General features: G+C 37.6%; 1 protein-coding gene across 1 annotated transcript in view; it reads left to right on the top strand.

Moving 5' to 3' along the window:
• TEX11 (testis expressed 11) overlaps positions 1-13,431 on the top strand; it is a gene marked incomplete at both ends in the record, with an annotated part of 405,993 nt that extends 392,562 nt beyond the window's left edge. Inside the window, 2 exons of the mRNA XM_084259198.1 lie at positions 12,554-12,718; positions 13,369-13,431. Of these exons, the coding sequence (XP_084115324.1) occupies positions 12,554-12,718; positions 13,369-13,431 (228 nt within the window). The remainder of the gene's footprint in view (positions 1-12,553; positions 12,719-13,368) is intronic.
• Positions 13,432-14,464: the final 1,033 nt, after the last annotated feature.

The following is a 14,464-nucleotide window of genomic DNA, read 5'->3' as shown; positions in this document are numbered from 1 at the left end:
TAATTACACAATCTGAAGAAAAAAGGGGAAGAAGAATGAAAAAGACAAAATAAATAACATTGCCTCAGGGAAAAGTAGGATATCATTAAGTACACTAATATACACAATGGTAGTACAAGGATGGGAGAGAAGGAACAGGAATAATGACTGAAAAATCCCAAATCTGATGAAAAACATTAATCTACACACCTAAGAAGTTCCATGAACTCCAAACAGAATATATAGTTATCCTGGTTATAGTCCCTATACATTTCCCACCCCCGTTGCATACATTGTGTAAAAATGAAAAATGATGTAAAATATATATAAAATAAAAAAATGGAAAAAAGAATATATCGCCATCTACACTTTTATAAAAATATAATACTAAATTGTTACATGCCAAATACAAAGAGAAAATTTTTTTAAAAGTACGAGAAAAATTACATGCCTTAGAAAGGAACCCCAGATTAACAGCTGACTTCTTACCCGAAGGCAGTGGCATATTCAAAAATAATGAAAGAAAAATAATAGTTAACCAAGAATCCTATAGCCAACAAAATTATTTTTCAAAACGGAATGTGAAATGAAAACATTATAAGATAAAGAAAACAGGGGCCTCCCTGGTGGTGCAGGGGGTTAAGTTGCAGCATTATGAAGGTATCCACAGCCACTGCAGCATGAGTTTGATCCCCCACCAGGGAGCTGACCCACATGGCACAGGAGACCTCTCCTGCCTCGCCCGCTGCTCCCTTCAGCAGTGTATTTCAGTCAATCTGCCTGTTCTGTTCCCCACTCTGTTTTTGGTGAATCCTCTCAAACACCCCCCCCCCCCGCCACACTTCTGGCCTGTATCCCAGTTCTTGGATGCATAAAAAAATGATAAAGAAAACAAAAATCTTGTTGTTACCTGACATGCTGAAATGCAAAAGGAATTTCTTTAGGGTGAAAGCACATGACTCCAGACAATAATTCAAATTACACACAAAAAGTATCAGTAATTATAAAAGACAATATAAATGCATATTTCTCCTCTCTTAACTGATTTTTTTTAATATTTATTTATTTATTTATACAAGTACTAGGTACATTCAGAAGTGCAGGAGGGTGAGAGAATTCACCAGAGCCAGAGCAGGGAACAGAACAGGCAGACCAATGAAATACACTGCTGAGGGGAGCAGTGGGTATGGCAGGAGAGGTCTGCATGCCATGTGGGACCCTCGCCAGCAGCCGGGGATCGAACCGGCACTGCAGAGGCTGTGGGCAGCTTCGCAGCCCAGCGCTCAACCGCTGCGCCACCTGGGGAGGCCCTTAACTGATTTATTTTTTTTTTAAGATTTATTTATTCATGCATACAAGAACCAGGGTATAGGCCAGATGTGTGGGAGGGTGAGAGGATTCACCAGAGACAGAGTGGGGAACAGAATAGGCAGGCTGACTGAAATACACTGCTGAGGGGAGCAGCAGGAGAGACAGGAGAGGTCTGCCACGCCATGTGGGATTCTCGCTGGCCGGCCAGGGTCGAACCCTCTCTGCAGAGGCTGCAGGGGCTGCGGACAGATTCACAGCACTGTGCTCAACTGCCTGCCCCACCAGGGGAGGCCCTCTTAACTGATTTAAAAAGCAAGTATATAAAACATTAAATAATTATTTTGTTGGGCTCTTAACATACAGAAATGTAATATAAAAATATAGTTAACTAAGCCACAAGAAGGAATGAAGAGAACCAGAAATGGCAAATTAGAATGTTTACATAACTGTAAATATGTATGTGTATTTCTTGCTTCTGTTAGCTTCTTTGAAACACAAAATTATAAGAAGTAATTTTAACGATTGTTGAATTCTCTTTTTCAAAACTTACTACAAAGCTGTAGTAATTAAGAAGACGGTATGATACTGACATACGGATAGATATGTAAATTAATAAAACAATTAAAAGTTCAGAAATAAAGCTTCATATTTATGGCTAATTGATTTTTGATACAGTTTTCAACATTATTAATGGGGGAAAAATCTTTTTAACACTGTTTCCAGGTCAACTAGATAGCTCTGTATATAAAAGTTAATTCAAATTGAATCAAATACCTAAATATAAAAGCTAAAATTGTAAAACTATGTATATATAACGAAATTATAAAACTCTTAGAAATAATTATACATAAAAGTCTTTGAAGCATAGTCTTAAATCTTTGTGACTTTGGATTAGGCAATGGTTTCTTAGCTACGATAACAAGAACATAAGCAATAAAATAAAAGATAAATAAATTAGATTTCAGGACATTTAAACTTATCTGTAAAGGACAATATCAAGGAAGTGAAAAGACAAACCACAGAATGGGAGTAAATGTTGGAAATCATATCTCTATTGACGAACTTAGAATGTATTTTAAAAGACTTGCAACTCAATAATAATTTTTATTATGTTTATTGAGGTAGCATTGGTTTCCAACACTGTATTTGTTTTAGAAATATATGTTGGGCCTCCCCAGTGGCGCAGCGGTTGAGCGCTGGGTTGCGAAGCTGCCCGCAGCCTCTGCAGCGCCGGTTCAATCCCCGGCTGCTCCCCGGCCACCAGAGGAGGGTCCCACATGGCGCGCAGACCTCTCCTGCTGCCCGCTGCTCCCCTCAGCAGTGTACTTCGGTCCTTCTGCCTGCTCTGCTCCCCGCTCTGGCTCTGGTGAATTCTCTCGCCCTCCCGTGCTTCTGACTGTTCCCAGTGCTTGTATAAAGAAATAAATGAATGAATTAATGAATGAATAAATAAATCTTAAAAAAAATTGTAAGAAAAGTTTTTTTAAAAAAAAAAAAGAAATATATGTTCACCCCTCTACAAATGAGCATTATCACTCCACGCCCACAACCAAAGCCCCAGTCCTCCAGCATAATCCATTGGGCCCTATTTATCTTTACTTTGTACGCCCATCTTCCCCTTGTGGTAGCCTCAGTTCTGCAGTCAAATTGCAAGGGTTTGGTTTGGTTCATAAAATTATTTTAATGTGCATAGGTTCTGACTAGACATTTCTTCAAAGATATTCAAATAAATCAATAAACATGTGAACAGATAGAAATTAGATTAGTGATTTCCAGGGATGGGGGTATGATTACTAGGGGAAATGGGAACTGACTGCTAATAGTCACAGGGTTTCCTTTTAGGGAGAATGAAATGCTCCAAAATTGATTGTGGTGATGGTTTTTAAACTCTTGTAAATATACCAAAACCCTTGAGTGATACACTTTAAGTAAATAAATTGTATGGTATATGAATTATGTCTCAGTAAAACTGATATACACAGTATTCACTTTAGGAATCTGGAGAAAAACCTAAACAGACAGGCATCTGTGATCCAGAACATCTACAATTTCAATTAGAGATATACATGACTTCCATATATATTAAGATATTTAGGACAGAAAAAAAAAAACTTCAAATATGAGCCCCCAAAATGTCATAAGATCAAGCACCTCTGTTTGATGCTATGGATTTGTGTACATCACATAGGCAAATATACACTGTTTTGGAATTAGTAGCTTCAGGATGCATTTTTTAATTGTATCATTTTTGTATTAGGTTACATTTGATTATAATACTTGTATATTTTAAAATATACACCTGTACATTTTAGAAGTATAGGTTCACACCTCTTCAGATATATGTTACCACACCATACCCACCATCAGAGCACCCATAATCACCCACCATAGTCCATTGGGCCCCCTCCCTACTTTATTTCCCACAACCACTGCTGAGTAGTATTCTGTTGTGTATATATACAATACCCTCTTTATCTACTCATCTGCTTTTGGGCATTTAGGTTGTTTCTGTAACTTAGCTATTATCAGTAGTACTGTAGTTAACATGGAAGTGTATATGTCCCTTCAAATTAGTATTTTTGCATTCTTCAAATGCTGAAGATTGGGTCTCCTGAGCAATGCTGGACATGAAGATAGCTGGTGCAAATGAAAATTAAACTCCTCCTGTGCTTCTTAACTTATTGAATGGCACTGTCATTCTTCCAGTTGCCCAAGCCAGACATCTAGATGTCATCCTCAACTCTGCCCTCACTCTTGTTTCTATTCTATTACTAAGTCCCGTCAATTTTACTTCCTAAATACCTCAAGTTTATTCATTTCCTCACATCTTGCATTACCATAAACCTAGTTTTTTTTCTTTCAGGCTATTCTAATTTCTATTTTTTTATTTTAATATTTTTTTTATTTTTTATTATTTAAATTTTATTTTTATATTCCCCTTATAATTACAACCCCCTTCATCTGACCCCAAGCACTGCTTTCCCCGCCCCCCAACCCCCATAGAGTATCTCTGGTTCATAGTTGTTTGTTGATTTTGATATTTTCTTTCTTATATTCTTTTTCCTGGTCCCTTATTTAAGTTTTCTAGATTCCTGCTATGAGTGAGACCATCTGGTATTTTTCTTTTTCTTTCTGGCTTATTTCGCTGAGCATGATCCCTTCCAGTTCCATCCATGTTACTGCAAATTGCATGTGTTTATCTTTTTTGAATGCTGAGTAATATTCCATGGTGTATATGTACCACATCTTCTTGATCCAGTCATCTATTTTTGGACATTTGGGTTGTTTCCAAAGCTTAGCTATTGTAAATAGTGCTGCTGTAAAATTAGGGGTGCAGGTGCTCTTTGGAATTGATGTTTCTGTGACATTTGGGTAAATACCTAGGAGTGGAATTGCTGGATCATATGGAAGCTCTATGTTTAATAGGTCAAGAAATCTCCACACAGCTCTCCATAATGGATCACAAACCTAGTTTAATTTAGCATCTTTGATTTCAGCTACTTTAGGAACCTTTTATCTGGTCTCCTTGCACAATTTTCTTTTTAATAATGGTCATCTAGCAACAAGAGTGATCTTATAAATTTTTAAATATGGGTGACCTTGCTTAATCTTTGTTGTAGTTTCCCGTTGCTCTTAAAGACCCAAACACTGACTTTGGCCTAAAAGGCCCTGCCAAATTCTCTTTACTCATCTTGAGCCACTCTTTCCTTCATTCTGTGTATCTGTGTACTGTTAGTTGCACTGTACTCTACAAGGCCATTAATTACCACCTTCTGGACAAATTTGATGGCTTCTTTACCTTGGTTTTCATTCTTGATTATCTCCTCTTTATTAAAATTATTTTTTCCTTAGTCCTTTATTTTCTCGCTGCTCCTCTGTGTTGTTTTTTCACTTATTCAACCCAACTAGGAACTTTTCCAAGTCTCTACTCTTTCCTTCTCTGTATTTTATATGCTCCCCTTTAAGTGAATTGATACACTTCAACTGTTACCTGAGTTCTAGTCCCTATGTGAAAGAGCCTACATGATATATCCAAAGTTATCCCAATCCCAACACATATAAAATAGAACTAATTGTTGTCCTACTCCCTCATGCCCAGAAACATTTCCTTTCAAATTATTCTTTCAATGGCATCAACATTCTCTCCACCGTTCAAACTGTGTACTTAATTTTATTTTTTCTTTCAAATTTTCCCAAACATTTTTTACTCCCTTTATAATTTTTTTGTACTGAATTTTTTATTGCAGTAGCATGTAATCCTGTGTATGATTCAGAGATGCTAGTTCACAGCTATTCAGATGAATGTTACCACATCATACCCACCACCAAAGCCCCCCATAATCCTCCACCATAATCCAGTGATTCCCTTCTCCCATAACTCTCCACCCCCTCTCCCATAACTTCAGTTTCTACAGTCAGATTGCCAGGGTTTGTTTTGTTTTTCTCTATACAACATGAGTGAAATCATCTGGAATTTGTCTTTCTCATTCTCCTTGCCTGCTTTCCCCCTAGCATAATCCTTTCCAATTCCATCCATGCTGTAGTAAATGGCAAGATTTCCTCATTTTGGTGGGAATGTGTATTTTATTAAGCATATATACCATATCTTCTTTATGCACTCATCTGTCTTTGGTCACTTCCTACAATGAACATAGGAATATATATGTCCCATTGAATTAGTGTCTTTGCATTCTTTGGGTAGATATCTAGAAGTGGAATGGGTGGATCATATTGTAGATCTATTTTTAATCTATGAAAAGTCATCATACCGTTTTCCATAGAGATGCACCAGTCTACATTCCTACCAACATTATGCTACTGTTCCTTTGTCTTCACACCCTCACCAGAACTTGTTGTTTCTGGTCTTTATGATATGGACTGTTCTCAAAATTGTGGAGTATCTATCACATTGTGGTTTTATCACCCTGATAATAAGTGGTGATGAGCATTTTTCGTGGGCCTGTTGGCCATCTGTATTTCTTCTTCGGAGAAGTGTCTCTTTAATTCATCCATCAGTTTTGTGATTGGGTTATTTGTTTTCTTTTTGTTGAGTCATGTGAGTTCTTTGTAGATCTTGAATATTAGCCCTTTGTGCAACATATGATGTGCAAATATATTGTTCCATTCAGTAGGGTGTCTTTTCATTTTAATGATGGTTTCTTTTGCTGTACAAAAGCTTTACAATTTGATGTACTCCCTCCCATTTGCTTATTTTTGCTTTTGACACCCTTGCATTTGGAGTCAAGTCCTCAATGACATCCCCAACACCAATGTTATAGTGTTTTACCTATGTATCCTTTTGTGTATTTTATGGCTTCAGGTCTTCCATCCAGGTCTTTAATGCATTTTGAGTTAATTTTTCTGTATGGTGTGAAACAGTGGTCTAGTTTCATTCTTTCGCATATGGATGTTTAGTTTTCCCAGCAACATTTGTTGAAGAGACTTTCCTTCCTCCAGTGTTTAATCTTGTCTCCTTTGTTGTAGATTAGCTATGCAGGTAAGTGTGGGTTTATTTCTGAGGTCTCAGTTCTGTTCCATTGGTCTGTCATTTTTATTCCAGTACCATACTGTTTTGATTACTATAGCTATTTTTAATGAAGTACCATTATTTTATACCCTTGTTAATTTTTTTTTTTTTGTGGGACCCTCACCGGCGGCTGGGGAACGAACCGGTGCTGCGGGCAGCCTCGCAGCCCAGTGCTCAACCACTGTGACACCAGGGGAGGCCCTACCCTTGTTAATTTTTTGACAGTATAGGATTTCTTCCATTAGTTGTGGCCAACATAGCTCTCCCACCATTTAAACACCTATAGTCCTCTACCATAGTCCATTGAGCTCTCCCCCACCGTTTTCATCCTTTCCCCCATCTCTGTCTCTCTTCCCCTGCCCCTCCTGTATACCTCAGACCTGTGGTCAGGTTTCAAGGGTTGGTTTTTTTAAAAGATTTATTTATTTATGCATACAAGAACTGGGATACAGGCCAGAGGTGTGGGGGGGGGTGAGAGGATTCACCAGAAACAGAGTGGGGAACAGAACAGGTAGATTGACTGAAATACACTGCTGAGGGGAGCAGCGGGTGAGTCAGGAGAGGTCTGCTGCACCATGTGCATAGCTCCCTGGCCAGGGATCAAACTCATGCTGCAGTGGCTGCAGATAGCTTTATAGGTTGTGTCTTAACCCCTTGCATCACCAGGGAGGCCCTCAAGGGTTGGTTTTACCAAGATTATCTTTGACCCTTTGTTTGCTTTCTCTGTATTCCACATATTATAAGTGAAACAATTCAGTATTTATCTCTCTCCTTCTGGCTTATTTGGCTTAGTATAATCCCTTCCAGCTCCAGCCATGTTGCTGCAAATGGCATGAGTTTATCTTCTTTGATCACTGAGTAGTATTCCTGTGTATATATATATATACCACATATTCTTGAACCTCTCATATTTGGGGACATATAAGTTGTTTCCATATCTTGGCTATTGTAAATAGTTCTGCATAATAGTAAGCATAGAAGTGGAACTTTCCTTTCAAATTTGCATTTTTGTGTTCTTTGGGTAGAATTACTGAGTAGAATACTGCGTCATATGGCAGATCCATTTTCAGTTGTTTGAGAAACCTCCCACTGGTTTCCATAGGGTTGGACCAGTCTGCGTTCCCATAAACTGTGTAACAGGGCTGTTTTTACACACACCCTCACCAGTACATATTGTTTCTGGTTGTTTTGGGGGATTTAGATAGATAGATAGATAGATAGATAGATAGATAGATAGATAGATAGATAGATAGATAGATTATATATACATAGTCTATTCTCACAGGTGTGAGGTGTGTGGTTTTGATTTGCATTTTCCCTATGATAACTGGTGACGAACATTTTTTTCGCATGCCTGTTAGCCATCTGCATATCTTCTTTGGCGAGGTACCTATTTAACTCTTCTGCCCATTTTTTGATTTGTTTTCTTTTTGTTGAGTTGTATGAGCTATTTGTAAATCTTGCTATTACTCCCTTGTCAGATGTATGGTGTCAAATCATTTCTCTCATTCAGTGAGGTGTCTCGTCCTTTTGGTTATTATTTCTTTCACTGTACAGAAGCTTTTTAGTTTAATGTAACCCCAAATGTTTACATTCTCCTTTGTTTTTCTTGCTGCTGGAGATGAATCAGAAAATATATTTCTGAAGTTTATGTCATGGAGTTTTTGCTTATGTTTTCTTTTTTATATATTATATCATTTCAGGTCTTACATCCAAGTCTTTTCTCCATTTTGAGTTGATTTTTGTGCATGGTGTGAAATGGTGTAGTTTCATTCTCTTGCATGTGGCAGATTTCCCCAACTCCATTTATTGAAGAGGCCTTCCTTGTTCCAGTGTATATTCTTTCCTCCTTTGTCATAGATTAGTTGTCCATAAAGGCATGATTTTATTTCTGGTCTCTCAATTCTGTTCCTTTGATCTGTGTGTCTTTTTTTTTTTTTTTGTACCAGTACTGTGTTGTTTTAAATATTATGGCTTTATAGTATAGTTTGAAGTCAGGAAGTGTAAATTTACCATTTTCCTTTTCAGTCAGGAGAACTTGGACTATTTGAGGTCCTTTGTGATTCCATACAAATTTCATTAATATTTGTTCCATTTCTTTGAAGAATGGCATTGAGATTTTTTGGCATTACATTGAATCTGTGAATTGGTAGGATGGTCATTTTAACAATGTTCATTCTTCCGGGGCCTCCCTGTGACACAAATAATTGAGTTGCAACACTATGAAGCTGTCTGCAGCCAAGGCAGCATGAGTTCAAACCCCGGTCAGGAAGGTGACTGACATGGCACAGCAGACCTCTCCTGACTCGCCCACTGCTCCCCTCAGCAGTGTATTTCAGTCAATCTGCCTTCTCTGTTCCCCACTCTGTCTCCAGCGAATCCTCTCACCTCGCCCCCCGACACACACCTCTGGCCTATACCCCAGTTCTTGTATACATAAGTAAATAGATCTTTATTTTAAAAAGAGAAAAAACAATGTTCATTCTTCCTGTGCATGAGCAGGGAATATCTTTCCATGTATTTCTGTCTTCTATTTCTTCTAACAGTGTTTTTATACTTTCCTTTGCATAGGTCCTTCACCTCCTTTGTTAAGTTTATTCCCAGGTATTTAATTTTTGTGTGTGAAATTGTAAATGGGATGGCTTTCTTAATTTCTTTTTCTTTGTCTTGCTCATTGTTTGTACATAAGAAGACAACTCATTTATGTCTGTTGTTTTTGTATCCAGCCACTTAGCTGAAGTGCTTCATTGTTTTGATTAGTTTTTCCATGGAGTCTTTGGGGTTCTTTATGTATATTATCATATCATCTGCAAATAATGATTGCTTTACTTCTTCTTTCCCAATTTGGATGGATTTATTTTATAGCTTTCTCTTGCCTAATTGCTCTAGTAAGGATTGCCAATACTATGTTGAATAGTAGTGATGAGAGTGAACATCCTCGTCTTGTATCAGATCTTAGTGGAAAGGCTTTCAGTTCTTCATCATTGAGAATGATGCTAGCAGTAGGTTTGTTATATATAGCTTTTATTATGTTATGTTGTTCCATTTATCCCCAGTTTTTCAAGGGTTTTCATCATAAATGGATGCTTTATCTTTTCAAATGCTTTCTCTGCATCAATTGATATATGATCATATGAATTTTATGCTCCTTTTTGTTCATGTAGTGAATTACATTGATAGATTTTTGGATATGGAACAATCCTTGTGTTCCTGATATAAATCTCATTTGGTCATGTTGTATAATCCTTTTAATACATTGTTGACTTCAGTTTGCTCAGATTTTGTTGAGAATTTTTGCGTCTCTTTTCATTAGGGAGATTGGTCTGTAGTTCTCTTTTTTGTTGTCTTTGTTTGATTTTGGTATTATTATAATGTCAGCACATAAAATGTGTTTGGCAGTATTCCTTCTTCTTTCCTTTATAAAATAAGTTTGAGCAGTATAGGTATTAGTTCATATTTTTTAAGTTTGGTAGAACTCACTTGTGAAGCCATCTGGTCCTGAATTTTTGTTTTTAGGTAGCTCCACCCTACATTTTCAGGCCACTTCCTATTAATTCCCCTATGTAAATTGCTTTGGTCAAACATTTGTTAGTTTCCTTGAGACATGCTGATCTCAATAATCCAATAATCCAAGTTTTTGTTCTGCCCATATAAATACTATTTCTCTGTATATCCATATTTTATTGAGATATAATTTACATATCACAAAATTAACAATTTTAAAGTATACATATTACCAGTTTTTAGCATATCCACAAGCTTGTGCAACCACCACCAGTATCTATTTCCAGAACATTTTTATATTCCAAAAAGAATTCCCATTACTATTAGCTGTCATTCCCTCAGCCCCTGGCAACCACCAGTCTGCTCTCTATATCTATGAATTTACCTATTGTAGACATTTCGTGTAACCTATAGATATCTAGATCCTACTCAGCTACCCTAAGATCATGTTGGTTTGCTTAGTCATTTGTTCATTCAGTTAAAACCACAACACTGTGTCAGACACTATGACAGGCTGTGAACAGGCAAAGATAGATGACTTTCTGCCTTCAAAGAAATTCTAGCCTTGTGGAGGAGCCAGACAATGCAGTGTTGTAAGTGCTGTTGAACAAAATACCAAAGGAATAAAATTGTGAATAAATTTTGAAGAGTCAGGGAGAACCTTGCTGAGGAAGTAGCATTGACTGAATATTGATTTATTTGTTCACTGATTCATTAATTCAGCAAACATCTGGTGTGCCCCTATTACATGTCAGGCACAGTGCTGGACTATGAGATTACTAAGATGACTAAAAACAATTCTGTATACTTCAAGGAGCTTGATAGTCTGGAGGAGGAGATAAATATATAAACAGTTTCTAAACAATAAATTGTATTAGAGGAATATAAAGCTTGCTGTGGGAACAGAGAGAATGTACTAATTCTGCTTGTAATTTGGAAGAAAAGTAGACATCTAGCAAGTGAATAAGAGTGGGGGTTAGCATTTCAAGCAGAGACTAGACCTCCTCTGTGCCAGCCTAGTGCTCAATTCATTTACTGAATTAAAGCACCTAATGCCTGTCACTCTGACTGGCCTGGCCTTGTGTCAGATGCCTTGTGTAGTCCTCTTTATATATGAATGCCTTTTCCCCACAAAGGCATTGTATGTCCTGTAGGATAAGAGCACTGTTTTATTCCTCTTAATGTCTCACTCTCATGGTGTTTTATATATAGTACTTTCTGTAGATCCAAATGAGGGAAAGAATTCCAGCTGTCCAAGTTTTCTATCAAGTTTCCTCTTTCTTTAGACTGAGAACTTTTGTGTAGATAAAGGGTTTTAACATGGAATAAGTACACAAATGCTCCCTTTATGGTCTATCCCCTATATAATTATTAAGACTGTTACTCCTTAAACTATACCTTTTCATTGTTGCAAAATATTGTAAAGAAGCTTATATAATCTTGTGATCAGTCATGTTTAAAGACCACTCATAAAGCTAGGGTACCACTTAGAAATGCCCCCTTTATGCATAGCTAGGTAGATAATATCAACACTAAACATTAATAATGTTTAAAAATTGCAATCATTTGACTTTAAGTAAACATATTATTCTGCATAAAAGGTTTTCATTTATAAGCAAAACCTGAGGTTTCATGGAGAAAAATTCTGCCTCACAACTGTAACATAAAACTTCTGCCTCAATTTTCAGCCTGCTGGACTACCCTGTAAGACTTTCAGACTTAAGATTGCAACATAAGGTCTTACTGAGTTTACGGTCTGCTGACCTACCCTACAGATTTCCAGTTTTGCCAGCCCCTACAATTGTGTGAGACAATTCCTTAAAATAAATATCTCTCAGAAAATAAGGATTAATATAATTGCTATTCCAAACACAGACTGATTCTGGTCAAGGAAATTAAGAGATTCAATAAAACTGCTTATTAACAACCATCTCTGAAAATTAGAAGTAGGCATCAAAGGGATAATTGACTGAGGAGAGCTTCAAGGAAAGACCTCATTGCTTTTTTAGTTTATATGTCACTTCATGAGGTCTTTGGAGCATTCAACAGCTCATGAACCTTTAGAGTGCCCTGCTCTAGTCTCCAGAAGCATGGTATTGTCCATGGAGACTGAGGCTCCTTTGGTGTTAACAGAGAACCTACTGTTTAATAATAATGGTGTGCAGCATTGAGAGTCAGTGCTGCAATCATTGTGACAGTAATAACTGCAAACCCACTGTCTTTGGATTTCAGGAAGGCTACCCAGAAATGGAGGTTCTCTGGCTGATGATCAAGTCCTGGAATACTGGAATACTTATGTATGGCAGAAGCAAGTATGTGTCTGCTGAAAAATGGTGTGGCCTGGCATTGCGTTTCCTTAACCACATTGGCTCACTCAAGAGAAACTATGAAGCTCAGGTGAGGAGGGAGAGGGTTAGTGGTGGATGGCATGACATAGGAGACAATGAAGTAGCTGTGCTCTCAGTAAAGGCTCAACCCTGCTTTCCTTGGCTAGGAAAGGGTCTCAATCATTGTTCCCTTCAGTGGTTCCATAGAACTACAAGTAAGGGACTGTAAAATTAGTAATTCCTTAGACTAAAAACAAAAAGGATGGCAAACAGGGGAACTTATGAATGGAATCTAATTAAAAGAAGTAACAGGATTGAATTCTGGAAAGATGTATCACCTTCAATGCCATTGTAGGTTGGGAAGAAGTGGCCCCTGTGCAAAATAATGACTTTTTTAGAAATACATTTTCTCCAGGAATGAGTCTGAGTTGCAGGCTTCGGGGCCATTACCTAACCAGGAGAAACTTGGTGGAGAAAGGTCTTGCCACCAAATAAGAGCAAAGAGTCTTTTGTGTTTTAAGTAACTTCTCCCCTAACAGCCCATCTCCAGTAAATGGACATAGTGCAGTGGGATCCCTCTTCCTAAAGAGAGTACCATATTTTCACCCAAAAGTGGCTCATCAGAAGGTTATGGTTAGACTCTCATGTCATCACCATGGGTCTGGGAAGCTTTCCCATATTTCCTTTCCTCTCAAATCTACTTGGTGTTCTCTTCCCCAGATGAATGTTTTGTATAGTGAGCTTGTGGAAGCATTAGATAAAAAAAAAAGGCTCACTTTTTAATGAAGAGTAAGAACTGCTGGAACAAGGCATACGAGCAGGCAAGCTGGGAACAACTTCAAGAAGATATACAGTCTGTCAGTCAGTCTGTCTGTCAGTCTGTCTCTCTCTCTCTCTCTCTCTCTCTCTCTCATTGTACCAACAACCTTTGCTGGTTGTAATAGGAAGTAGAAGAAAGGAGCAGATATGACAGCTCTCCATCTCCTCAGGTGTCTCCAAAGGCTCTTGAAAAGTGATTTATGGTGTTGAGATGTTGATTATTTAAATTTTTGCCAAGCTTTCTTTTAAGCTTTTGTTTCTATTTTCTTAGGTGCCGTTTTCATGTTGTTGAATGAAATTTCCAAAAATAAAATCATTTTGACTTTTGCTGCTGTGACTAGCTTGTTTCTGGGAGACAAATGAATTTCCCAGAGTGTTAAGGATTATTGAAGGATGAGGGTATGTAGAAATAGACCATGTGAAAGCAAGATGGTTTATGTTCATTGCAGTCCAATGTAGGTTGCATTTTATTCCAGAAATGCTCAAATTCCTAATACCTGAAGATAATAGACAACCATAGACTTTATCAGAAGGACCTTAGTGGTCATTGGGTCCAGCTTTGATCTGATTCATGAAATCTATGTGACAGCGTTGAGAATGAATTGTCCAGTCTCTATCAGAACATATCCTATGACAATTCAACTTTTTTTTCCCTCTGACTAGTAAAAAAAAAAAAAAAAAAAAAAACCTCCCTAAACAGAAATGTCTATCCCTATAACAAATCTGCTTTCTCTGTCCCAGATACCCTTTGGAAAACTAAAGACAGAAATCAGGTCCCTCCCTATCTTCTAGACTTCTTTCTTCTTCCAGTTAAACGTCCTCAGACTCCTCAGCTGTTCCTCGTGTGAAGTAGTCAAGTTTACCTCGCAGGAGCCAAATTCCAAGTTCCAGTGAGGTCTGATCAACACAGAGTGGGTACCCTCATTCTAGCTAGATTTGCACAAGTGTACTACTATAAGGCCACATGGCTTTTCCCCCGTTCATTTGTATTAACATT

The sequence above is a fragment of the Talpa europaea genome (assembly GCF_964194135.1).
Source record: "Talpa europaea genome assembly, chromosome: X".
In the NCBI taxonomy this organism is placed as follows: Eukaryota; Metazoa; Chordata; class Mammalia; order Eulipotyphla; family Talpidae; genus Talpa; species Talpa europaea.
The sequence above is the reverse complement of the archived record's forward strand: the minus strand, read 5'-3'. Positions and strand labels throughout refer to the sequence as shown.